This window comes from Panthera onca, chromosome C1 (assembly GCF_046562875.1).
Source record: "Panthera onca isolate mPanOnc1 chromosome C1, mPanOnc1 haplotype 2, whole genome shotgun sequence".
Taxonomy (NCBI): domain Eukaryota; kingdom Metazoa; phylum Chordata; class Mammalia; order Carnivora; family Felidae; genus Panthera; species Panthera onca.
Window position 1 is genome coordinate 51,614,825 of NC_138346.1, and position 25,239 is coordinate 51,640,063.

At 37.6% G+C, this 25,239-nt stretch overlaps 1 protein-coding gene across 9 annotated transcripts in view; it reads left to right on the forward strand.

The window, feature by feature from the left end:
• The first annotated feature begins 635 nt into the window (after window positions 1–635).
• PDE1A (phosphodiesterase 1A) overlaps window positions 636–25,239 on the forward strand; it is a 327,820-nt gene continuing 303,216 nt past the window's right edge. Inside the window, exons 1-2 of one of the 9 annotated variants that reach the window (XM_078451127.2) lie at window positions 636–840; window positions 3,178–3,288. In XM_078451127.2, coding sequence (XP_078307253.2) covers window positions 3,188–3,288 — 101 coding nt within the window. In that variant the 5' untranslated portion in view covers window positions 636–840; window positions 3,178–3,187. The other 8 variants (XM_078451124.2, XM_078451125.2, XM_060622097.3 and 5 more) reach the window with 8 other exon arrangements.

Below are 25,239 nucleotides of genomic sequence, written 5' to 3' on the forward strand. Positions count from 1 at the left end.
AGGGTGTTTGGCTCATAAAATAGTAGTGGTGGAGTGCTTGCATTTTATAGAGATTTTTTTTCACTGTGATTCATCTCTGAGAGCACAGTTCAGATGTTGACTATCTCATTAAAGAAAAAATCAGCTAAGAATTTATTAAGTGAATGTATCTAGGGTTATAAATGAAGGCACAGGGAAGGCAAAATCAGTACTTTCAGAGCAATAACTAGCTCATTTCTGACAATTCTAGAAAATGCTCACAGGGGTGAGGTTGCAACAATGTAAAGCTAGCTAAAGACATTACATTCAGCTGGAGTTCAGGAAACAACTCGTTGGAAAAAGGATAACTGAAGCCTCGGTTGATTTAACCTTTTCTTTTTTGAAAACTTCATTTTCTGCTGACCTTGTTGCCACGTTCTGTCCACGAGTGTGTAGAAGCGCCTGCGACCCCGTGGTGGTCCCTGCCCACCCGGCGCGGCGTCCCCGGGGCTGCAGCGGGTCCTGGGGGCGGGCTTCCGCTCCGGCTTCAGGAGGGAGCCCCCAGCAGGCTCGGAGGGCGTCCGCACCTCGCGCCGGTCCGCCAGCACGTGCCGAGAGGCCGCCGGTTGCGGGCTGGAGCGGCCGGTCCACCTGAGGTTCCTCCTGGTTCACAGCAGCGTCCCGCTCTTCCCTTTCAGTCTCTGTGGGATCTCAGTGCCGGTGGAGACCAGGCGTGACCCTCCGTGGCGGGGCGGCTCAGGGAGATGGGGCCGTGGGCGCACAGAACTTACTCCCCGGCGCCCCCCGCGTCGCACCCGCGGAGCCAGCTCCCTCGTGGCTGCTCTGGGGTGGCAGTGGCCACACGGCGCAGAGCTGGCAGAGGTGGGTTGAGATAAGACACCTCTCCAGAGGCTGGGGGTCAGCCCTGGGATCAATAACGGCGGAAGTGTGGCTTCCCGCGCCCAGGAGGCTGCCTCCGTCTGGTTAGAGAAGGTTCCGAGGCGAGGTGGCCACCGACAGGAGTGGCTCCAGTGACAGCCGCAGACTTCACCAGAGCTGGCTGGCCAGTGCTCCCGGAGGGTATGATACTGAGGGCAGCCAGGTTTTCAACGGGAGCCGCCAGCAGAAGCTTCTCCCAGGTCCTCTTGAGATTTATGAGGTAATGCCGTTACTTTTCCTTTTGTAGACGATGGTTTCGTTTGGAAGTCAAGGTTTGTGCCACCCAAATGGGTTCCTGATGAAAGGAATTTGAGGGCATCCTGCTCCGTTATTTGCAGGACATCAAGGGCTCTGGACGCTGTGAAAGTTTTCTGTGAAGTTATTATGGGAACCCAGAAAGGAGGCCTATACGACTCTGCCCAAATAGCGCAGAACTCTCACCTCTTCTAATTTGTAAATCAGAAGACACTTTTTTTTTTTTTTTTTGAGAGACAGAGAGAGAGTGGCAGAGGGGGAGCTAGGGGCAGAGACAGAGAGAATCCAAGGAGGGGAAGAGAGTGAGAAAGAGAGAGAGAAGCAGGAAAGCAGGACTCACCAAAGTGGGGCACGAGCTCACCTGCAGCTGGGCTCATGTTGGCCTGAGGGGGGGCCTCAAACTCAGGAACAGTGAGATCATGATCTGAACCGAAGTCAGATGCTTAACGACTGAGCCACCTGGGCGCCCCAGAAGACACTTTCTATAACAATTTACAAAGATGCTTTTTACAGATATTATGATTTTGACCACCAGATGCGCTCAGTGTTTAGACACACATAGTAACTTTATCTTGGAAGGCCTTGTTAGTAAAATCATAGATAGTGCCCACTTTAAAGGGCTGGCTTTAAATCTGGGAAATATCTCTGTTTCTCCATTTCCTAAACTGTTAAATGGGAATATTACCTACCATTCATGGGGTTTTTGTAAAAATTTTAAAATGGTAAACTGTTAGGTACTAGGAACAGGGTCGGACATACAGTAAGTACTCAATAAATACGAGATGTTATCACGTGTCTACTACATATGAATATCGGTAACAGCAAGGTATCTTGTAGGGAAGAATAAAACTACATCTGGCTTTCTAAACAAGCAAGAAGAGATACTGCTTTTAAGTGTATTTTTCTTAGCAGCTTGCGGATAGCAATAGCTGTTGTGGAGCTCATACTCAGGGTCTGTGCTGGTTTCAAAGAAAGCTCACCATGTGTTGGGAGCTTGGCAGATGACTCAGTTCTGATTCCTTTTATGTTCACTTTCTCTCATTTTTCTTCTAAAATGCACAAGCGGCACAGCATCCATTTCTCTCCCTCTCTCCCTTTCTTCTTCCCCCCACCTTCACACATTCCCTTTACTTCAGCACACACATGCACACACACACACACACACACACACACACACACTCTTCCACACTAGTTTCGTTTTATTTATTTTGTAACCCCCAAAGGATTCACGGAGCAGGCTGTGTGCAGCTGCTGTGTTTTCTACTGGTTAAATTGGCAGTTACCTACTGTGTGGAGTTGCTAGGAGAAGGTGAATAAGCATGATTACAGCATCATTGATGTACATAGTCTTTCAATAACAACCTGTGGAGCTCTGTGGTCTGTCTTCTGCATGGCTCTATGTGTTATTTTCTCATTGTTGCCATTAATTTTTATTGCGTTTGTTGTTGGGGCATGATATATCTTTAACTGTTGGTTCCAGATCAATGAAGAGACAAAAACCTTGGCATTTAAAACGGGCACTTTTTTCTCAGGGTGGTGCTGCTGACACTGGTTCCTACCATCTGCTTTCTTATTACATCCTGCCCTCTTTCTATTGGTAGAAGGGAATTCAGCTTCTTCTGGTGCGCTAAAGTCATTCACGTTTCTCTTGTGCATAATAGATCTCGTAAACTGTAGGAATTCTGATGTGCTTCAGTGCACCGAACGGTAACAGATGAGCTGCTTTTGGGGAGAGCTGGAGCACTCAGTCGGTCAGTAGTACAGTAGCAGGCTCACATGTGCGGATTGCTCCTGTGAGGTCAGAGGATCTGTTTATACTGCTGTCTGCTTGGGAGGTTGGGTGATGTGAGCAGTGGATATGCCTGTCAAAGTCAGTAGCAATTCTGGCAGAGGCTGCCCTCAGCTTTGTAAATCTGCAGTATTTTGATAGATGAGAGATGCTACTGTATAACTGTTTGAGATTCGTAGTGGTCTGAGGAATGCTTGTTCTAGCTGCTGAAACTGACTGTAACTATATTGCCCTAGGAATATCATCATGGGGTCTACTGCTACAGAAATTGAAGAATTGGAAAACACCCCTCTTAAGTATCTGATAGGAGAACACACTGAAAAAATGTGGCAACGCCTGAAAGGAATGTGAGTAAGCTCTTTGCTTGGTTCTGTGTTTTTATTCCCACCACCCCACCCAAAACTTGACTATTAATATGACTAATTGTTCGTAATATCTGACTTTGTGGACTAGTGTTTCCTTTAGAAAGATTTTCTCTTAAAAAATAAAATGTGTGAGTGTCAGCTAACAACTTGCCTGAAGGATGGATAGTCTTTTTTGCACCTGTATGTGTAATGTAAAGTAAGGTAACTCCCTGAGAATTCACTTGACTGTTACAACACATGGTTTCCTTTATACATTCTGTATATATTCTTTAGATATGTGGTTTAGATATGCAGAAAAGTAACTAGAAAAGCTGCTTGCCAGGATACTTGCAGAAATAAAATTTCCTTCAGTAAAATAAAAAAGAGTACTACTGATACTTATTTCTATGTGATTAGATTTTGAAAACACAAGGGCAGGAATAATGTGATAATAAATACTTATATTCCACTGTGCTTCTTCTTTGTCTTAATTAATAATGTTTGCTTAAGAAAAAATGTAAAAACACTAGTAGCATACCAAACTTATTGGAGAGTTTTGGCTTTAAATTAACCAATTCACTTCTTCTGAGAATACACAGTAGCTCATGGTATAAAGTAGACCTTACTAACTTGGGCTAAGAGATGTGCTTATGTCAAACATGAAATGTAAGTACCTGGGTCAAACTTTAATTGCATTGCTATTCACCTTGCTATTTAAACAAGATTTAAGTTTTTTTCTGTCTATGCTACTAATTTCTGTTCATCTGTTCCAGCACCCTATGTATACATGCTTTATTTTAATTATAATTTAAAAATCAGGTTTAACATTTGGATAAAAATTTGCATTATGAATATATACAGGCCAGTGTAATTGCTCAGCATATTTGTAGTTCTGAAATGAAAATATATTTTCTTGTTTATAATCATAGCTGAAGGAATCCTATACCATGCAAAATAGAGATTTTCTAGGATTCATATTTCTAATGCTGCATTTACATACTGTTGTATAAATTGCAACATCTGAGTAAATTTAATGTGGTTGTTTTTATATCTATGATTTTTTTGAAAGAAAAATTATGTTAAACTTTGTTTAGGGGAAAAATTCCTTCTACTTTCCTCCGCTTGAATGTATTTAATGATGTTTGTATATTTAAGTAGTATTTTCTGTATATTTTCTTACAGTTGAAGTAACATATGACATTACAGTGCACTAGTATAGAGCTCACTAATAATGCAAACAACATTTAACAGAGAACTTTTAAAAAGGAAGCCATCTTACATCATTTGAATGAATTAGAGAAATATGTTTTCAAGATCCACTGAAGACCAGAATTACAGTTTTTTGGGGAGGTGGTTCTCTAAGGAAACAAATAATCCTATAAAAGCAAGTAACAGCTTACAAAATTAATTAGCATAGATGAAAATTAAACATTGGTAGTCATCAGATGATTTGTCCTAACCTAATTAGTAGATGAACATCTGTACCGGAAAAATTATAGATCATATTACAACCTAGTTTAGATTTTCTTCCCTTTAGCAGGACAGGATGTTTTTGCTTGTTTGTTTGTTTTGTTTGTATTTGTTTTATTTTTCTGTAGTTACTTAAATGTATGAAGATGTATGGTAGTGAATCTGTGCATATGTCTTAAAAAAATTGAAAAGTGACTTTGTGTTTACCTGACATTTTAGAGCAGTTATCTGACTTTCACTTTATCAAGTGATCTCAAAGATCAATCTCATTTTATTTCAGTAGAGTAGAGTCATTCAGCAGTAGAGCTTCATGATTTGATATCCAACATTGATGTAAGATATAATAATACATGCATGTACTAAGTAAATTTGGTATTTTGCCTCCATAGAATCACTGAAGGATCATTTAGGGGAAAAATTACTGAACCTAGTTTTTTAAAAAATTATTATTATTACCAAACTGATTGAAATGACTGATTGCCTTTGCATCAAAGAAAGAAGGAATTTGCATTTTGGTACTATTACTTTAACTTGTACTTTGACTTAAGACATTTTCAGTATTCTAGGTTTAGAATTTTCAAAACAAGAAGCTCTAAATCTAAAATCTGCATGACTAATGGCAACCAAATTGTTTAATTATGGTCTCTTGTGTAGTCTGCATTCATAGCAGTGATATGAGGGTCTCCTCATTCCATTGCTGGAATTGTCTTGCCTATTTAAAATGTAATATTGATTCAAACAGGATTTTTAGCTTCTTATAATCTCTACTTCTAGAATTTCACTTTTTAAGTGTTGGCAATTAAAATTATGTTATTCATGAAAGCTATCAAACAATTTTGCAATAATTTTTTAGTTTGTTCAAAAGCTCAATGAGGACTTTTAGATATTTGGAAAATGATTTTTCTACTTTTACTGTATCTAACTTCAAAGATACATTGATTTATTTCAACAGGACATTCTGTTTTTAAGTAGGTTTATAATATGTACATTTTTGGGGTTAAATAAAAATAGAGACAAAGGTTAGTAAAATAAAGTTTATTCAAGTATACTTTAAATATGGAAACATGAACTACTGTAGGTAGATATTTATAAAAAATATTTTATAAGCAATATCATATAACATAAGATTTTGTAACACTTTTTTTGAGTTGATAGAAATAATTTTTAAATTTTGTAGCACATGTGAAACATCAGTAAACTAAATTAAAATATCAATTATTCTCTACCTCTTTGTTGATTTTTTTCATTGAGTCCCTTTTTAATCTCCTTCATATAATATTTAATTGAGACACCATATTCGGTGATATGCCAAGAAGTCTCTTGTTCCTTTGTGGAAACAAAGGTGAAACCCTTTCCTCTTCCCATTTCTGATGTAGACTTGCATGCTTTATTTTATTAATTTTATTTTATAGTTATGGCTTTTTTCTTTAGCTTTCTTCAATCCATCTTCAATCCACCAACTTGTCTCTCAATATGACAGTTCAGATTCTACACTATGACTCACCATCCATGATGTTGGAAATATTAGCGAATGGCTATGGCATTATGCCCTTCATAAACAACACTTACAAAGAGTCATATACCTGTCCATACGTTATCGGTTATTTAGGACCTGGAAAACATTTCCTATTTCTTCTGCCATCTCAATACCTAATGAAATTTCTGGTTCAGAAGTTTTCTGTGACTCTGGGACCTGTACTAATTCCTGCAAACTAAGGACATTTTTCTAACACTAGTCTTTGCAAAGACTGTTAAGTTTATTGATTCTCATGAGGAACACTGATTTGAAGATTTTGATTATGTTTTCATTTATGCAGTTTCCCCTCCAATTTTAGAAGGAATTCTGTTCTCTGTGTCATGGTACTTTTTCACTGTTATTTTTAATGTAAAATTGCTCCACAGCTATGGATTTAAAAGAAAAAAAACATATTTAAAAAATTTTCCATGCGAGCATGGAACCTGATGCGGGGCTCAAACCCACAAACTTCAACATCATAACCTGAGCTGAAACAAAGTCAGACACCTAACAAACTGAGCCACTCAGACGCCCCAGAAAAAACATTTTAAGACATTGGTACTCCTCTTTCCAGTCAATGCCACTGTTCTAAGAGTTTAATGCAAGGGGTGACAGCCTTTCCAGAAAACTGTGATCAACTAGAAATTCCAGTGAACATGACATTATAACAAAAACTTATTCAGAGTGTTACCTTTTCCAGTTGTTCAACAGAAGGGAGGAAAGTTTAAACTACTTAAAACTACAAACTATTGACAAAAATCTAAGACTCATTACTTCATAGTAATTATTGCCAATCCTTTAAGCTTTTATAAATGTAGGACTAGAACCTGTGAGAATTTTACAGTTAGAAACGGACTTAACATTTTTTTTACTTATATATTTTTTTTAAATGTTTTCATTTATTTTTGAGGACAGAGAGAGACAAAGCATGAGCAGGGGAGGGGCAGAGAGAGAGGGAGACACAGAATCTGAAGCAGGCTCCAGGCTCTGAGCTGTCAGCACAGAGCCCAATGCAGGGCTCTAATTTGTGAACCAGAGATCATGGCCTGGGCTGAGGGTAGAGGCTGAACCTAATGAGCCACCCAGGTGCCACTAAACTAACTTAATATTTGAGAATGAATTTTGCACATATAGATGCTTACCTCTGTATCTTGACAAGTGTCCAGATATTAAGATGTGGAATTGTGAATGCAACAGTTGAAAGACCTAAGCTGCTTTTTTCTCTTTTTTCCTCTGATGGGTGGTAAACACAATCATCAGTAATGGAAGCATAAAATATAGAGAAGAAGAGAGTGCAGGAGAAAGGAGGAAATGTGTAATAACCCTATAGCTAATTTAAAGTAACTGTAATTAAAGAGGGCAGTGTGTTGAACAGCTCTCAGATGCACTTGCCCAAACCCTTATCACCAAGAAGATGTAGCAGAAATACATATTTAGAATGAAAATTGGCAAAACAGGTAAAATGACAGGAGCTATTAGCACCATATTCCCAAACTGGAATTATACTTTAGGATAAAGCAGCATTATAGATTAGCAGATCTGATCCTTTTACTATCCTGCCTTCTAGTACCTTCCCTTAAAAGTTCAGCATCCTTCACCCTGTACCTGCTCCACATTTGGAACCTCTTTTCATACCTCTCCTTCTGTGGCCACCTCCCAATCAGCTTCAAGGCTGTCCCAAAGAAACATTGCGTACCACCCATCTGCATTTACTCATTTTGTTCTCTCTTCCCAAGGGAGCCACTCCTTTCTCCTCTCTCAGCCAGAGCTGCTTTTGTTCCCTGTGATGTTTTTAGAGATGTGTGGGGATGCTTCTGGTTATTGCAGTGCCTGAGGATGTTTCTGTATTCAGTGGGCAGCAGGGTTCAGGCATGATAAATGTCCTCCAGAGCTTGGGAAATTCCTTTTTCAGGAAGAATTATCCTACTCACAATGCTACTAAGGAACACTATTAAGAAATGCTCAAAGATCTTGTCTTAAATTTCACTTGCAAAGGAAATCCTTCGTGATCCTTCACACTAGGTCAGTTTCCTATATTTGGCTCGTAAAAGAACCTGGACTTCCCTTTTCATAACAAAATCTACCTTCACTACTGGACCACAAGTTCCTGAGGGCACGAATTATGTTCATTGTGTTTGCTTTTGGATCACCAGCACCTAGCACAATACCTGGAATGTGGTAGATCATGCAATAAATCCTTTTCAATGAATCAATGAATGAATAAAATTTGGAATCTTACAGTGGTTCTGACTTCAAAGTTGGAGGATCAGTCAGGTTGCCAAAATAGGGCCTAAGGTCAGGTTGGAGGAGTAGAGATAGATTCACAGATAGAATAGGGATGGAGAAGACGGGAGAAAGTAATATTTGCTTATCATCTACTAGTTGTCAGAACTTTCCAAATATAACATCTGTATGCTTACTTACTTTTCCAATGATTTCAAAAAATAATTATCCTAAGTTGGTTAAATAGCTAGTGTCTGGCAAAGCTTGCATTTAAATACAGATTCATCTACCTGTAAAGCTTTTATTCATCTTACTTTCAAAGCACAAAAGAAGACATCCTCAGAATAGTTACCAAGAAAGATCACAGAAAAGGATGCAGAGTCGTGCTTCTGAAAACTTAGTCCATGAACTTTGTGGTAGACAGAAGAACTGCCCCCTAGACATGTCCATGTCCTAATCCCTAGAATCTGTGAATCTGTCAAAGGGGAAGTAAGGTAGCAGATGGAATTAAGGTTGCTAGTCAGCTGACCTTAAAATATGGAGATGAGACTGCATTATCCAGCTGGGCCAAATGTAATCACAACGGTTCTTAAAAGTGGAAGAGGGAGGGAGAAGAAGAGGTCAGAATGCTCTGATGTGAGGAAGACTCAACTTGTCTTGATCAATGATGAAGATGGAGGAAGCAGACTAGGAGGCAAGGTGTGTGGGCAACCTCTAGAGGCTTGCAAAAGTAAGAAACGGATTCTTCTCTAAGCCTCCAAAAAGAATGCAGCTTTGCCAAAACTGTGATTTTAGCCCAGTGAAACTTGCCTCAAATTTCTGACCTACAGAACTGGAGATAATATGTTTGTGTTGTTTCAAGCTACTAAGTTTGTGCTAAATATGATGCAGCAGCAGTAAGAAACTAATACATTCCTTCTGTAATAGAGTAACAGAGTGCTGAATCAACATGACCATTTTTATATTCTTACCCTCTCCCCTACCACTACCCCCCAACACACACTTTCTCACACAGACAGGATGCTTAGGGTGAAGCCAGTCTTGGCCAGTCTATGGAGAACTGGAGTAGATGCTCTTTATCTTTAGCCATTAAATAACTCCCTGTCTTCCATCTAAACCTGGTTTATATGCCTAGACCACCAATTTTCTGACAAAGCTCTGATATTGAGAGCTTATAGTAGATTCGTTTCAAATGTCAAAGAAGAATGTTTATGCTCTTTTTTGGAAATTGTTGATAAATCTTAATTTCTTTTCTCACATTGTTGAATATATGATAGTTTTGATGGTTTTATCAGAAAAGTCAGCTTAAAAGTGTGTCCTTTAGTTATAAAAATAAAGAAAACCACCTCAAAAAAACCTATTCTGGTGTGTAAATATAATCTTATTGTAAGGCTCAGTCCTTATATTATATTATGTTATATTTATAGAATAGATATCATTGAGGTAAAATACCTTAGAGATTAAAAACTGAACTGTGGAATCAGTCAGGTATTTTCTAATACCATCTGTCCTTTAGCTGTGTGATCATGAAAAATGTATTAACTTTTCTAAACTTTACTTTCTTTATTTGTAAAATCCAATTATTTGATTCGTTCACTCATTCAGTAAATACCCACTGGTTGTGTACTGTGTCAGGCACTAGTTTAGGTAGATGAGCCTACAGTTTAGTAGAGGAAACAAACATCAAAAAGGTGAATTATAAAAAAAAAAATAAGTTAATATAGAGTAAGAAGTGACCTTAAGAAAATGCACAAGAGTTACTTGGGAAAGTATTTTGGTTAGGAATGATCTATCTTAGAAGGTGCCTTTTCAGCTGAGACATAGACAAAACCTCATGAGATCTTGGGGTGGGGGTGGGGTTTATGAATGACACCTCTCCTCAGCAGGGGCAAAGTCTGCCCTCCTAAATGTGCTTTCACAGATGAGACTGTGATTTGTATAAGCAGAATATCCCTTCCTCACTCTCTGAAAAGGAGAGCTTGCACCCCCAGGTCTAATTCTTTATTCACAATTCACCAACCAAGTGCTCTTCCTCCTTTGTGAAAGAATGTGAAAAGTGGCAAAGGGAGGCCTGAAAGGCTTTTTCAGGTGAAGGTTTTTCCACTTGAAAGGGAAGCATTTGGATCTGGGTATCTACATATTGCCCAAATCAAGGTAGTGCAAATTAAATAAAATAATGTGTATAAGAAATATAGCACAGGGGTTGAGCATCTGACTTAAAAAAATTTTTTTTAACATTTATTTATTATTGAGAGACAGACATAGAGCATGAGCAGGGGAGGGGCCGAGAGATAGACACAGAATCTGAAGCAGGCTCCAGGTTCTGACCTGTCAGCACAGAGCCTGACGCAGGGCTCCAACTCACAAACCATGATATCATGACCTGAGGTGAAATTGGACGCTTGACCAACTGAGCCACCCAGGCGCCCCACACCTGACTTTTGATTTTGGCTCAGGTGGTGGTCTCACCATTCGTGAGATTGAGCTCTGTATGGAGATCTCAGCTGACAGCAAGGAGTCCGCTTGGAATTCTCTCTCTCCTTTTCTCTCTGCCCTTCCTCCTGCTTGCACACATGCATGCATGGGCTCTCTCTCTCAAAATAAATATTAAAAAGCAGAAATATAGGGGCACCTGGGTGGCTCAGTTGGTTAAGAATCCGACTTCGGCTAGGCTCAGGTCATGATCTCATGGTCAATGAATTCAAGCCCCACGTCAGGCTCTGTGCTGACAGCTCAGAGCCTGGAGTCTGCTTTGGATTCTGTCTCCCCACCTCTTCGCTCCTCCCCAGCTCACGCTCAGTTCTCTCTCTCAAAAATGAATAAACGTTAAAAAATTTTTTTAAAAAAGAAATAGCACAATACCTGGCACACAGTAACCTTCTCAAAACACTGTAGTTATTAATATTTCCATAATCTTAACCATTCTTATGTGTATATAAACTCTGCTATTTAACAGCTATATGATCTTCTCTAAGTTGATTGATTTTTTGATGCCTTAGGTTTCGTATCTGTAAAGTGGGAATGATATCATTATGTATCTCCTAGATATTAAAAAGATTAAGTGAATGAATCTTATGAACATCTTAGAGCAGTGTCCAGAATTCAAGAATTCTAGCTGTTATCATTATTATTACTAATATTATATGGAAAAGCAGAATTCTATTATTTTTTAAAGTAATTTTCTCGTCAGAATCTGTGGAGAGAGTGAGGTTGTTAGATGAGAAAAGAAGACCTTCTATTAGTTCAATGGAGGTGCTCTTGCCAAGATTCCCAGGCTTTTATACTCAAGGATTTACATTTCCTTGGGGAAGGAGTGATGGGTGTGTAAGGAGAGAGAGCTGATGAAGAGAAGTGGGCTAGCCTTGGAGTTTCACCTATAGAATTGCCTTGATGGATTCAGCACCCTTTATTCAGTGTCATGTGGTGGACTTAGAATTGATATTAGGGCTCTATAATCATGTATAAACCAGGGCCAATCTGATTTCCTGAGTCACTCTGGCTTGAAAATCATTCTTTAGGTCTTTTGTTATCCCAGTCTGGTTCTCAATGGATTTGACTTCCAAGTAATTACTGTCATGTCCCATAGTCCTTCCTTTTGCTGATTCATTTTAGAAAATACAAAATTACCATTATAGTATTAGATTTTGTCCCTTATTCTAATATATTTCAATCAGCTAATCAAATGTAAATATTTGAGCAAGTCTGATTCCCATCCAAAAGGTCTGTGCTATAAGCCTTTTGGATAGGAAAGGGACTGTTCACTAACATCATTAAACAGATGATAATGTTAAAGGCTCATGAGAATCACAGTATTGCAAATATCTGGTCTGAGCAAGTATTAGGCATGATTATTTATTGTCAAAGAAGCACATAAAAGTGATAATAGGTCATGAGAGGCATATAAATGAAACATTATGACTTTTTTGGTTTCTTCTTTAAACTACAGTTTCCTGAGTTGTTTAAAGATATTGTATTTTATTTTACATTTTATAAAATAATTAAAAACATAAATTTTTACCAAATAGGCCGAGAAAATGCTCAACGCAGATCATTTCTTCTAGGTAATTTTTTTTTATTTATAGCTACTCAGATATGCTTATATTAAGGCATGAAAAAATAGTAAAGTCCTAAGTACAGTGGTCATAGGCTTCAAGTGTTCATAGTGTTCAAGAAAGTGTTCATACAGTGTTCATAGTGTTCAAGAAAACAGAGGTCAGCCATAATTAAACTCTGCATAAGAGTGGAAGATCAAAGGATTCTTGCAGTTTTGTATGAGTCAGGTGCTTAATGATTTAGAAGAAAATCAAAATAGATTTTGTATTAGATTCATAGTGGCACATGTACCCCAATGTTTATAAGCACTTTCAACAATTGCCAAATTATGGAAAGAGCCTAAATGTCCATCAACTAATGAATGAATAAAGAAGATGTGGTTTATATATTCAATGGAATACTACTTGGCAATGAGAAAGAATGAAATCCTGCCATTTGCAGCAATGTGGATGGAACTGGAAGGTATCATGCTGAGGGAAATAAGTCAGTCAGAGAAGGACAGATATCATATGTTTTCACGCATATGTGGATCTTGAGAAACTGAACAGAAAACCATGGGGGAAGGGAAGGTGGAAAAAAACAGATACATACAGAGGGGGAGGGAGGCAAACCACAAGAGACTCTTAAATACAGAGAACAAAATGAGGGTGGGTGGGGCGGGGTGGGCGAAGGGAAAATGGGTGATGGACATTGAGGAGGGCACTTGTTGGGATGAGCACTGGGTGTTGTATGTAAGCCAATTTGACAAAAATACTATATTCATTAAAAAAGGTGAACTTTCTAAGACTTGGTTCAAAATAAACTGTCTTTGGGGCAGGATAAGAAAATACTGAACAACTTGGGCATTAATCATATTCCTTAGTTAGCTCAAACTCATAATTGAATCATAGTATTAATCATATTTTATAATTTTTTTGCTTTATAATTTCTAAAAGATTTTTCTTTTGATCTGTGTGGTTCAGCACAATTATTCCCAGTTTTTCTGATGAGAAAACTGAGCCTCAAAAGACATTAAATGACTTGATCAATGTGTCCTGGGTAGTAAGGGGAAGGCCAGATTCCTAAGCCCATACCTCTTCCAAACAACACTGACTTAGATAATTCCATTAACACTCAGACACACTATAAAACCTGACATTTCAGGAATTAAAAACTATTCTCTTGTTTTGATTTTTCCACAATCCTGCCATCTGTTTGCCTAGTTTTGCATACTCCAAGGGGAGTTATCACTTGGCAAATGCTTTAGATGTCAGAAACTCCCTGGTTCTATTTCTCTCCTTCTCTTAGGCATGTACAACCATTACCTCTTTAATCAGCTTATTTTAACAATGATCCTAGCTAGTATCTTCAAAGGAATTTGACTTTTCCTAAATCATCTTGTCCCTTCAGAGCTTGGACACTTATAAAATTATTTTAATTTATTTGGCCTTTGATATCCCAAACAACAGAGAAAAACAAACGACTCTATGTCTACATAGTAGAGATATCTGGGTGTCTGTCTCTGAAGATTTTCATTTATAAATAAGAATAAAGCCAAGGGTTTTGTTGATTAAAATAGGTTATAAGTATTTTATAGAGTTCCTGGGTGGTTCAGTCAGTTAAGCATCCGACTCTTGATTTCAGCTCAGGTCATGATCTCAGTGTCATGAGATCAAGCCTGGTGTTGGGTTCTGTGTTGGGTGTAGAGCCTACTTGAGATTCATTCTCTCTCTCTCTCTCTCTCTCTCTCTCTCTTTCTCTTTCTCTCTCCACCTCCAACCCTCCCCTGCTTATGCATGCATGCTTGTGTGTTCTGTCTCTCTCAAAAAATAAACCTAGGTATTTAATTCTTGCTATGCTGCTTCTTCTTGTTATAAAGGATTTCATGCATATAATAAAGTTCTTTCCTGAAGTAAAGTGAGCTGAATCTTTTCTCTTTTTGTTTATTTTAGAAAAATCATCTAAATGGAGTTTATTCTGTTTCATTCCCCACAGAGAACATAAACTATGTAAAGGCACACAACATTTTTCTCATTCTTTTTAGACTGCATTTGGAGACGGTTATTAGAGGAGTTAAGGACCTCCTTTCTAACCTTTAGAGCTCTCAAAATCTCTAGTACACCCAACTGGTACTAACTAAAAAAGTGTCTTTATAAATGTGACTCTCTTAATATTTCATCCTCTAGCAAATCGCTGCCTTAATATCTCAAATTTTCCAAAGAGCTATTTCCCAGAAATTCTTCCATGCTTTTGTTCACAGTTGCAATATGGTCCAATTTGTGACTTCCAATAACCACTCTTGGATCATCCCTCCCATACTGACTCTGAGCTTGGCCATACAACTTGCTTTGGCCAGTGGGATCTTAGCAAATGTGACACAAGTAAAGATTTGGAAAGGGCTTATGCATTGGAGTATACTCTCGTTTGCCATTCTTCGGAACTCTTATACCAGCCTGGTCGAGCTTACTGAAGGATAAGCATGTGAAGCAGATATAAACCATTACAGTTGAGTCCCCTCTTAAAGCAACCAAACCATTAACTACCAGACATGTGAGTGAAGTCACCTGGGACTGTCTAACTTACTCAAAGTCATAAGGAAATAATAAATGTTTATTGTTTTTGGCCACTAGCTGCAAGATGGTTTGTTGCACAAAAACTGCCAACTGATATACACTCAAAATTAAGCTATTGGCTTCTAAATGTTTCAGATAATTCTTCTCTGGTTTTCACAGTTTTTTTTCCCACTACTACTCTACTTTTTTCCATCTCATCATCTCCTATCATTTACTTCTCTGATCCAATGAAAAGATTATGAAAATAAAAATTGAAGTCTCTATTTTCAGAAAATCAGTTCGATAAAACTCTCTTCCACTTATTTCCACCAACAACAATATCAATTGCATGTCCCTACTTACAATATTTCTTCCAATACATGATTTGTCAATGACCTCTGTGCTGAAGTTGTGTTCCTCTTAGGTTTCTGTGAACAAATGTAATTTCCCATCAAATAGAAGAGAAACGTAGAATCATAGAATAAGGCAAGGAAACTGCCTGGTTGCATAAGGAAAGATGGTTCATATCCTGTTACCCTGGCAACAGTCACTGGGAAGGCCAGGGCTCCCCACACATCCTGTTGCCCTGACAACAGGTCATGCAGGGCATGGGAAGGCCCAGTTTCTACTCTTCTAGGCCTCTTCTTTGTAACCACACTGAAAAAGGAGAAAGTGATTTTCCATCTTGTTCCTCCTTACCTACATATTTCTTCTACTATGTGAATCACTCCAGTATAAGTTATCTTTACCTACATAGGGGGGGGGTAAGAAAAACGTGACCTCAGTTTTTACATTCATAAGCTCTGAAACATTTGCTAATTTTTGATTGGGTCAAAGGAGTAAGTGATAGAAAAAAAAAAGAGAGAGAGAGAGAGGGATGGAACCAAAGCAGTAGGGGGTATAAATTGTGGAAACCAGGTAAGTAGTATATGAATAATGTGGCAGCCAAGAGCTAATTTGGGATATGTATCACTTAGCTACATTGGATAAGCATAGCTAATTTTTAGGGTGTTCATCTGAGAAAGTCACATATGTGAAATGGTTGTTTATTTTATTACCTCTATTTTGTGGGCAGACAATGCATAACCAAATATAATAACATGATATGTTATAAATTTTTTAAGAACTTAATTTGAAATTCTGTATAAATTTTCATTTTTTTTCATTTTTTATTCAACTTTTCTTTCATGACATATCCTTTCTTACCATACAGAATTGATAAGAAAACAATCTGATAAAATTTTTGTTTTCCTTCCCTTGTTCTTCCTTAAGCAATCGTCTTGAAAATACTAAAGAAATAACCTTGACATTTGTTTTTGGAGCTCTATATTGCTTTGTCTTCACAATTAATGGTTTATATAAAGTAGTTGTCTATTCAAAACTGACATATACCATTGGTTCATCTATTACCAATGTTTATCAATTTTTCTGTGAATTAAAATAAAAATTTAGTTGACTCCTTTGGTTTAAAGATGGAGTAACAGCTTTAAATCTGTAAAACAGAAGTCTTTAACTTTCGTAAGCCAAAAGTCTTATTGGTGAAGAGAACAGTGCCTGGCAAAATCTTCTCTTAAAAAACATGACAAAGGGGTTTGTGGAGAGAAGATTTTGAATTTAAATTGAATGAAAAAGGAATTATAGGCTGGTGAAAAGAAGTATCTATGAGACTGTAAGCATATTGAAGCTGAATTTCTCAAAGACCAGGTGGGAAAGTTGGAGCCCGATCAGAATATCATTAAAGTCAGAGAAACAATATTCATGATTATCTGAGACTAGATTAGGTGACCCTTCTAGATACTCTATTTGCATTTCATGTATTATTGTTACTGTCCATTAATTGTTCTGCATTTTAGGTAATCCTTCTCTTCCTCTTCTCGAGGTAACAAGAGGAAAAAGGTGGAATGCATCTGCTTATTATTATATCCTCAGTGCCCAGCATAGTATATTGCAAGAAGTAAGAACTGAAAAATGTTTCAATATAAAAAAATGACAATAGGCAATATGCAACAACTTGACATTTGAATGATGTAGCTAGTAAAGCTGTAGTTCAGCAGCAACATTAATTCAGTCTGGAAGATCAAGAAACTTTTTTGGAGGGTATTTAAACTGTTTCTGGAGAAAGGAAGAGAATGAGGTATCAGAACCTGACCAGTAGAAAATACTGGGGATGTGACTACATCACAGATAAAAACAAAAACAGCAAAGAGAAACCTTATAAAAAGGAACTTATTATCTCAGAGGATTGTTGTGAGGGGTAAAAATAATGCAAAGTACACAGACCCTGTGTCTGGCATATAATAAACATCTAAAAATGGTAGCTGTTATTGTAAATTTCTTCTGTGGCTCAACTATGTGTAAGACAGTATGCTTGTTTTTGCCCATTTCTCTCCCAAATATGAGATTAAATTTGACTCTGGGTAACTATATGATGGGTAGGAGGCAGAAGAGATTCAAACATTGACTGAATAATTGAATGACTGCTGCAAGAATTTAATTTCCTAAGTTCTATACCACTCATACTAGTAAAACTCAAATTTCTCTTTCATTATGTGGTTGAATAACTAGGATTATGTTGAGAATATCTTGTAGTCATGAGTGAATGTTCTGGCCTCATGTGACCTTGAAGCCCAGGGAATTCTGGGTGAGTGAAGACCCATTTATCCTGGGAGAATTAATTGCCTGCTGAAGTTTCCAAACCATAGTGAGTCAGACAGAAGGATATAAGCTGACTGAACTTAGAGGCCATCAGGCTAAATACTTCATATTAGCTTCCAGCTATTTGTCCACTACTGAGTTGAAGACTAACTAATCCTCTGTTTGTACAGAGCCTCACAGAGAAACTTGCAAAGAAAAGTAGTTTTGACATTTCATGATGTGATTGTGCAATTTTAACAGATCTTGAGTTTTATTTTTACCAGACACAAAGTCAAGGTGTGTGATGAAGTTTGAACTAAAGTCATCATTTTCAAACTGTTGTTTAATATTTTTGTTCTTTGACTTCATCATGTCATGTGAATCATATTTCAATAAGGGATAAATATTTATAAAATATGTATCAAAAGATGCCTCTGTAAAGACTACCCATCTATCCACAGTGGAGTCGTGGGCTAAGGAGAGATAACATAATGCTTATTGACTGAATGTTCCAAAATGAAATTCACAACCAAAATATTAATATCCAGTTTAAAAGATTTCTTGGCATTAGTCCCCAAATGACTTTATTGTATATACTTTCCCTCAATTTTACAGGAGGCATTATAACAAATTTTCTTTAAAAAAAAAATTTTTTTTTGAGACACAGAGAACATGTGAATGGGGAGAGGGGAAGAGACAGAAGGGGACAGAGGATCCCAAGCGGGCTCTGCGCTGACAGCAGCCAGCCTGATGTGGGGCTTGAACTGGCAAACCATGAGATCATGACCTGAGCTGAAGTTGGACACTCAACCCACTGAGCCACCCAGGTGTCCCCAAATTTTCTTATTTCTTACCAGAAACTGTTTTACTTTTCTAGATAAAAAATGACCATATGCAATGCTAAAAAGTATTTCATGTTTACCTTTATTGTATTTCTTTGATTTCTTATTCTATGCTAAAATAGTTAATGTTTACTTCTTATTTTAGACAACTTGGTTAATTTACTGATAGCTATAGCACTTGGAAAACAAGAAATATGATGGAATCACTTGAGAGCACTTTGGAAGTGGGAACCTATTTCCAGGCAAACTTAGATTCCCTAGAAAGAGGAAGTGTTTAGTTCAGAAATAAGGAAATAAAAAAATGTCCTCAATAAATTCAGATCATTTTGTTAAGTATATGTCTTGTGAGTAAAAAAGTAAACACTAATTTACACAGTGTAAATCAAGTCTTAGCCACTGATGAGAACTATCTTAAGAATGGGAGTCATCAGAAATAAAGTTGCAGCTTAAGCTAATCAGGACTATACTGACACTTGTAAAAATATTGAGATACTTTGGAAAGTAGTACTAACATCATTTGATTAACCCAACTCAGTGGACTTACTAATACAACTTACTTTATTTGTTCATTCAATGAACGTTCATCACTGGGTACATAGGGAGCTCCAGCATTATTCTAGGCACCATGGATACAATGATAAATAATAGAGTCAAGATCCCTCCCTTGATCTCTCCCTTCATGGAGTTACCTTTGGATGGTAGGGTGGATAATAAACAAGCAAACAAATAAACATGCAATGTAATTTTAATAAAAGCAAACAGGGTAAGGTGACAAAGTGTCTGGGAGGTTCAGAAGTTGCTGTTTTAGAAGAGCTGTCGAGGAAGGGCTTTCCGCAATAGCAGCTGGTAGAGAGGGATTTAATGAAGTGAGGACTGAGCTGCACCAAGGCCCAAAGCAATAGCATCCCAGACACAGGGAAGCAAGAGCACACAGCCCGTCAGGCAGGGTGCATGTGATATGTTTGAGGAAAACAAGACCAGGAGGGCTGGAGCACAGTGAGTGAAGGAGAGAGTGAAAGACTTGAGAAAGGAGATAAAGGCAAAAGGCAGATCATCTAAGACCTAACAGGTCATGATAAGACATTAGGATTTTATTTTCAGCCTGGTAGGAAGTCTTTGGAGCTTTGGAGCAGCACGGTGGAGGATCTGACCTATGTTTGGACAAGACTTCTCTAAACAGAGAGTAGAATGGTGGTTACCAGGGGTTGCAGGGTGGGGGAAATGTGGAGATTTTGGTCCAAGGATACAAGCTTCCAGTTATAAGGTTAACAAGTTTGGGGAATCTAATGTACAGCTAATAATACTGTATCATTTCTTGAATTTTGCTAACAGAGCAGATCTTAAGTGTTCTCACTACAAAAATGAAATGGTAACTATGTGGAGAGATGGAGGTGGTAGCTAATGCTATAGTGGTAATTATTTATACATAAATTTAAGTTTATAATTATAACTGTATTTTATAAATGTATCAAATCAACAGGTTATATACCTTAAATTTAAAAAAAAAAAAAGAGAAGGCTTCTCTGGTCATTTTGTGGAAGCTAACACTGACAAGATGGGGAACAGGGAAGATAAGATTAGAATTAGGAGGATGTATTAGGAGGCTAAGGCAGTTGTCCATGGCAACATTCGTACTTATGGAGATGATAAGTGTTCAGATTTAGGACATACTTAAAATTAAAGCTGATAGAACTCATGAATTGGATGTGGGAGTGTGCGGAATGAAAAAAATGAGGCTTAATGCCTTGTTTTAGTGTGTGTGTGCATGTGTGTGTAAGAGAGTGAGAGAGAGAGAGAGACAGATCCTGAACAAATGGGTTTACAGTCCCTTATTTGAAACCCTTGGGTTTAAATGTTACCAAATTCTTAACTCAGATTTCAGAAAGGTAACAAGGTACCTATCCCAAAATTTACTAATTATTCCCAGAGGGGTCTAGGGTAGCTCCCAATGGATATTTCTGTAACAAAACATACAAGTATTCACTTAAATAAAGACAATAAATGGCCTCCACTAGTTCAAGTCAGGTTTTGCTTCCAAATGAGTTCAAGTCAGGTCAGGTTTTACTGCCAAATGAAAATATTTGGTGTTGAGAACTTTCAGAGTTTCACAGCTGTGGGTAAGGGAATATTAACCTTTATCATTTCCTGAAATGGGGAAGATGGTGGTGAAAATAAAAAGCTCTTTTGGATCCATGAATTTTGAGAAGCCTATTAGACATTCAAGTGGCCTTACAAACATATAGACAGCTGGACAGATGAGAGTTCAAGGCAGAAGATATAAATTTGTGAGTCATCAATATACAAATATATTTAAAATCATGGAACTAGATGATATGTAGGGAGTTAAAAAGGGTATAAATGAGATGAGACTCAGGGCTGAACCCTCAAGTACCCCAACATTTAGAGCTTGGGAAGATAAGTCAGGGAAAGAGAAGGAGGAGTGGCCAGTGTGCTGTGGCATCCTGGAAGCCTAAGATGACTACTTTACAAGAATGGCAAATGTCAAGTGTCCAATGTTGCTGAGCCATCATGTGCATTGGATTGTGCATTGACCATTGATTTTTGCATTGTGGGGGTCTTTGGCAATCTTGGAAAAATACTCCCAATGAAGCAAAAACATTCCAATCATTGTTCCAATGAAAGAACAAAAATCCTTATAGAAGTGGGTAGAGAGAGGACTGAAGGTGAAGAAGTAGGAGCAGTATATACAGCTAACTCTTTAATTTTCTATAAAGGAGACCCTAGAGATAAAGCAATGGCTCCTTTACCCTTTGAGACTAAAGGAGTTTATTACTGTGGGGGATATTATTGGAGAATCCTGATGAGAAATGATGACAGGAGTGATACTGTAGGGAATGAAAAAATCAACACAGAGAAAGAGAGAGAGAGAGGAGGATCTCCATCCCCTTGAATAGGTGAGAGGTAAGGACTGCTTGAGTGCAGAGACCAGATCTAGGAGCATGGATGGCTCATCCATGGTAACAGGAGGGAAGCAGAATGTTTGGGAACATTTGCAAGTAGGCAGGTGAAAACTTGGTGATGATCCCTCTGGTTACTTTTATTTTCTCAGTGAAATAAGAGACTATTTGTAGAGAGGAGGAGGGGAGAGAGGGAGTGGAGATTTGAGGAGAAGGTGTGAAACAGTCAGCTCAGCAAGGAGTGTGACTAAGGAAATGCAGTGGAACTGGTGGGCAGTGCTGAGTATCCATCTCGATCACATATTTAAAGTGAGATCAGTTTGCATCCCTGGGTGCTTTTTTCCTGCTACATTCAGTTCAGCCGCTTCCATGTAGGCGCAGAGCAGATGCAGAACTGGGTTTACAGAGTTCATATTTTGCCAGGAAATACCAGTGCCATGGATAAAGAAGGGGATAGCAGGGCTGAGGGCCTCTTTAAGGTTTAAGGTGAGGGGAGAGATGAGAATATGGGGGAATGATGGACAGTGAAAAAGTGGATAAGGTCAACAGATTGGAGGTAGAGAAGGAGATAGATAATGAACTTCTAGAATGACATACCAGGGTCAGTGAACTTTTGTTCTTTTCAAAGACCCAGAATGATAAAATAGACACATATTATGTATAGACAAGCTTATACAAGAAATACAGTTTGTGAAAATGATATCTGGTAAGTTTTATTCTTCTCCTGTTTATAGAAGCCCCCTGTGAAATCTTTTACCTTTCGTTATTAGGCTTTCTCTTCAAAACAGAAGAGGCCATTAGGAGTGTGGCCATTCCTGCAAAGAAAACAAAGCTCGCAGTTCTAATTTTAGGATGCTTTTCCTTGACAACAGCCTTTTAAATATTGCCATACAACAGTAAAAATTGGCTTTGGAAAATAATGAGACTGTGTTTGGTTAAGGAAATTCAATCCTCTTTTACACTTGAACCTTACAAGTGTCATGAGAACAGATAACGGCTTTTCCTTCACTTTTCTTCAGTGACTGAAATTTTACCATTTGTAGTATTTACGACACATTTCAATGTGTGCAGCAGTAGCAATAGGCCAAGTATGCAATGAAGGACTATTGTGAAATATGGTTTTAATCACAAGGATATGGAGATTGTTTTACTACATAAGGGTTTTTGCTCTGTTTGCATTAATAGTAGCTTTAGTTGACCTAAATAATTCAGACTTTAAGTTCCTTCTTGAGATCCAAACCATTTTGCAATCTGCACACACTAAGCAAGCAATTATCCCTTTCTTTGATGACTGTAATACCAAGAGTGAAGCTTGTCTTGGTTGAAATTTTATAAAACAGTCACACAAAATGATGATACTTAGACACGCACTTTGGTGTAAGTGCAACTGCCATTCAGTACCACATACAAGTGCTGATCGGGCAGAAAGAGAAGTGAAAGTCATGGTTTCCTTTGATTTTTGTCACAGTGTCACTATACACAGAATTTGTCGGTCTTAGTATTAATGGATTATAAAACTTTAATGTAAAGGTCACTTGTAGATATATTTTACAATCTAGTTTTTTTTCCAGGAAATTGAACCTTCTGTTTTTGTGCAACAAACTAATTTGGGATAATTATACATGGATTATGTGGATATTTAACAATTACTCTTCTGAAATGTTTGTTGAATTTCCTATTTAGCATTGCAGGGTTGATCTTATTTGAAGTTTGCTACTAGGCCTATGCTTATGCCCAAATAATCTTTGCATCCTTGGATCCTTGGTGGGATATTCCCTAGGTAATACTATGCATTTTATTGTTGGTAAATTGAATTTCTTTCTTAGCTCCTAGAGATTTCTCTTGATTTCCCTCTCTTTGAAAATTGGCTTGAATATGATCTGAGACTACATGATTCCTATTAATAGGGCATCAAAGATGTACCTGAATGTCTGAAATTGACAGTCATATGCTTTGACTGGGTCTTTAAAGAAATATAAATTTGGCTTCCTTGGTACTAATCCTATACATTCTATAACAATTTTAATTTCAAAAGTTAATTCTCATTTTTATTACACTAATAAAATAGTACCATGTGACACTGACAATAGTTTATTTTCCCCTAATTCTTGGCACTATCTAGGTCTGCTTCCTGAGACATCAACTTTATCTTTTAATTCTTTCTTCCTATAAATTATCTATATTTCAAGATGATAACTCAGTGTAGTTGGTTCTTGATTTATTGATTTTAAGCATATCTACTGCCTTCATATAACAGTGGCTGAAAATTTAGCACTTAGACCAAGCTCTAACGATGGCCCTCTTGAGTTACCCTCCCCCATTCTCCCAAAGTAGTTTTGTTACCTTTCCAGTGAATCAATATTTGGTATTTATCATCTTATGACTGAATTGCCTTCACTTCTGAGCCAAGAAATGGAATATCAATATATTTACTGTAGAGTACAGCCCCCTTGTTTTTCCTGGAGTTAGTAAATATCTCATTTTAATTCTTTGTTGGCCTTAATTACTGCATACCTATCACTAATTCTTTCCAAATTCAGAAAAAGAATTGTAAAATACCCTTCAATATATTTCCCACATTTCCAAGCACATCATGTGCTTTTTCTGTCCTGCTCTTTTCCTTGGAGACACTGTCCTTCCAGCCTTTGTCCTCAGCTCCATCTGGGGTTCTCCAAGCCTAAGGCACAGATGACCCTGGGATTGCCCTTTGTCTTCATTCTGGGAAATTCCTTCAATACCCTAATGAATGGGTCTCTTGTTTCCTGGATCCCGTGCTTTTTTGGTTTACACTCATTTAAGGAATGATCTTCTCTAATAACTTTCTGAAATAGAGCACTTGAGAAATATATTCATTAATGTATTTATTCTGTTTTGATATAGAATTGACTTGATTGACTCTGAAATCATATGTTAACAATTACTTTTTCTCATAATTTTAAAAATATTGCTTCATTGTCTTTTAGCTTTAGTACTGCTATCAAGAGGGTTGGTGCCATTTAGCTCTGATCTTTTCATGTGATGTTCTCTCCAAACCTCATGAATCAGGAATTTCTGTTTATTCCTTTTTCTTCTGAAATTTCATGATAATAACATTGGTGTGAAAATTTTGTACTGGGGCGTTGGTTTTTCCTTTCAATCTAGAAATGCAGCCATGCCCTTCAGTTTTTGGAAAGTTTTTCCATTTTTAATTTGATAATTTTCTTCCTTTCATTTTTTTTATTTATTGTTTCTGGGATTTTTATGTTGCTCCTTCTGGATTAAGCCTCAAATTTTCTTATATTTCCTCTCCTCTCATACACTTTTGCTTTAAAAATAATTAAAAAAAACTTGAATATCTACCAATCCCTCCATTTGACCTCATTCTTATTTTGATTCTTTTTTTTTTTTTTTTAAGAGAGAGTGTGTATACACACAGGGGAGGAGCAGAGAGGGAGGGAGGGGGAGAGAGAGAGAGAGAGAGAGAGAGAGAGAGAGAGAGAGAGAGAGAGAGAGAATCTTAAGCAGGATCCACACTCAGGATGGGGCCTAATGTGGGGCTTGATCTCACTATTCTGAGATCATGACCTGAGCAAGAATCAAGAGTCAGACACTTAATCAACTGAGCCACCCAGGTGCCTCCTTATTTTGATTCTTATTTGTAGCACTCTGTTCTTTTCATATGCATGCAACACTTTTTATAGCTCTGAAGTTCATTTTTGTTGATTAACAATTTTTCTTCTCCTTGAATAGGCTGTTTCTACTGAGTTACGGTTTTCTGTATGTTTGTT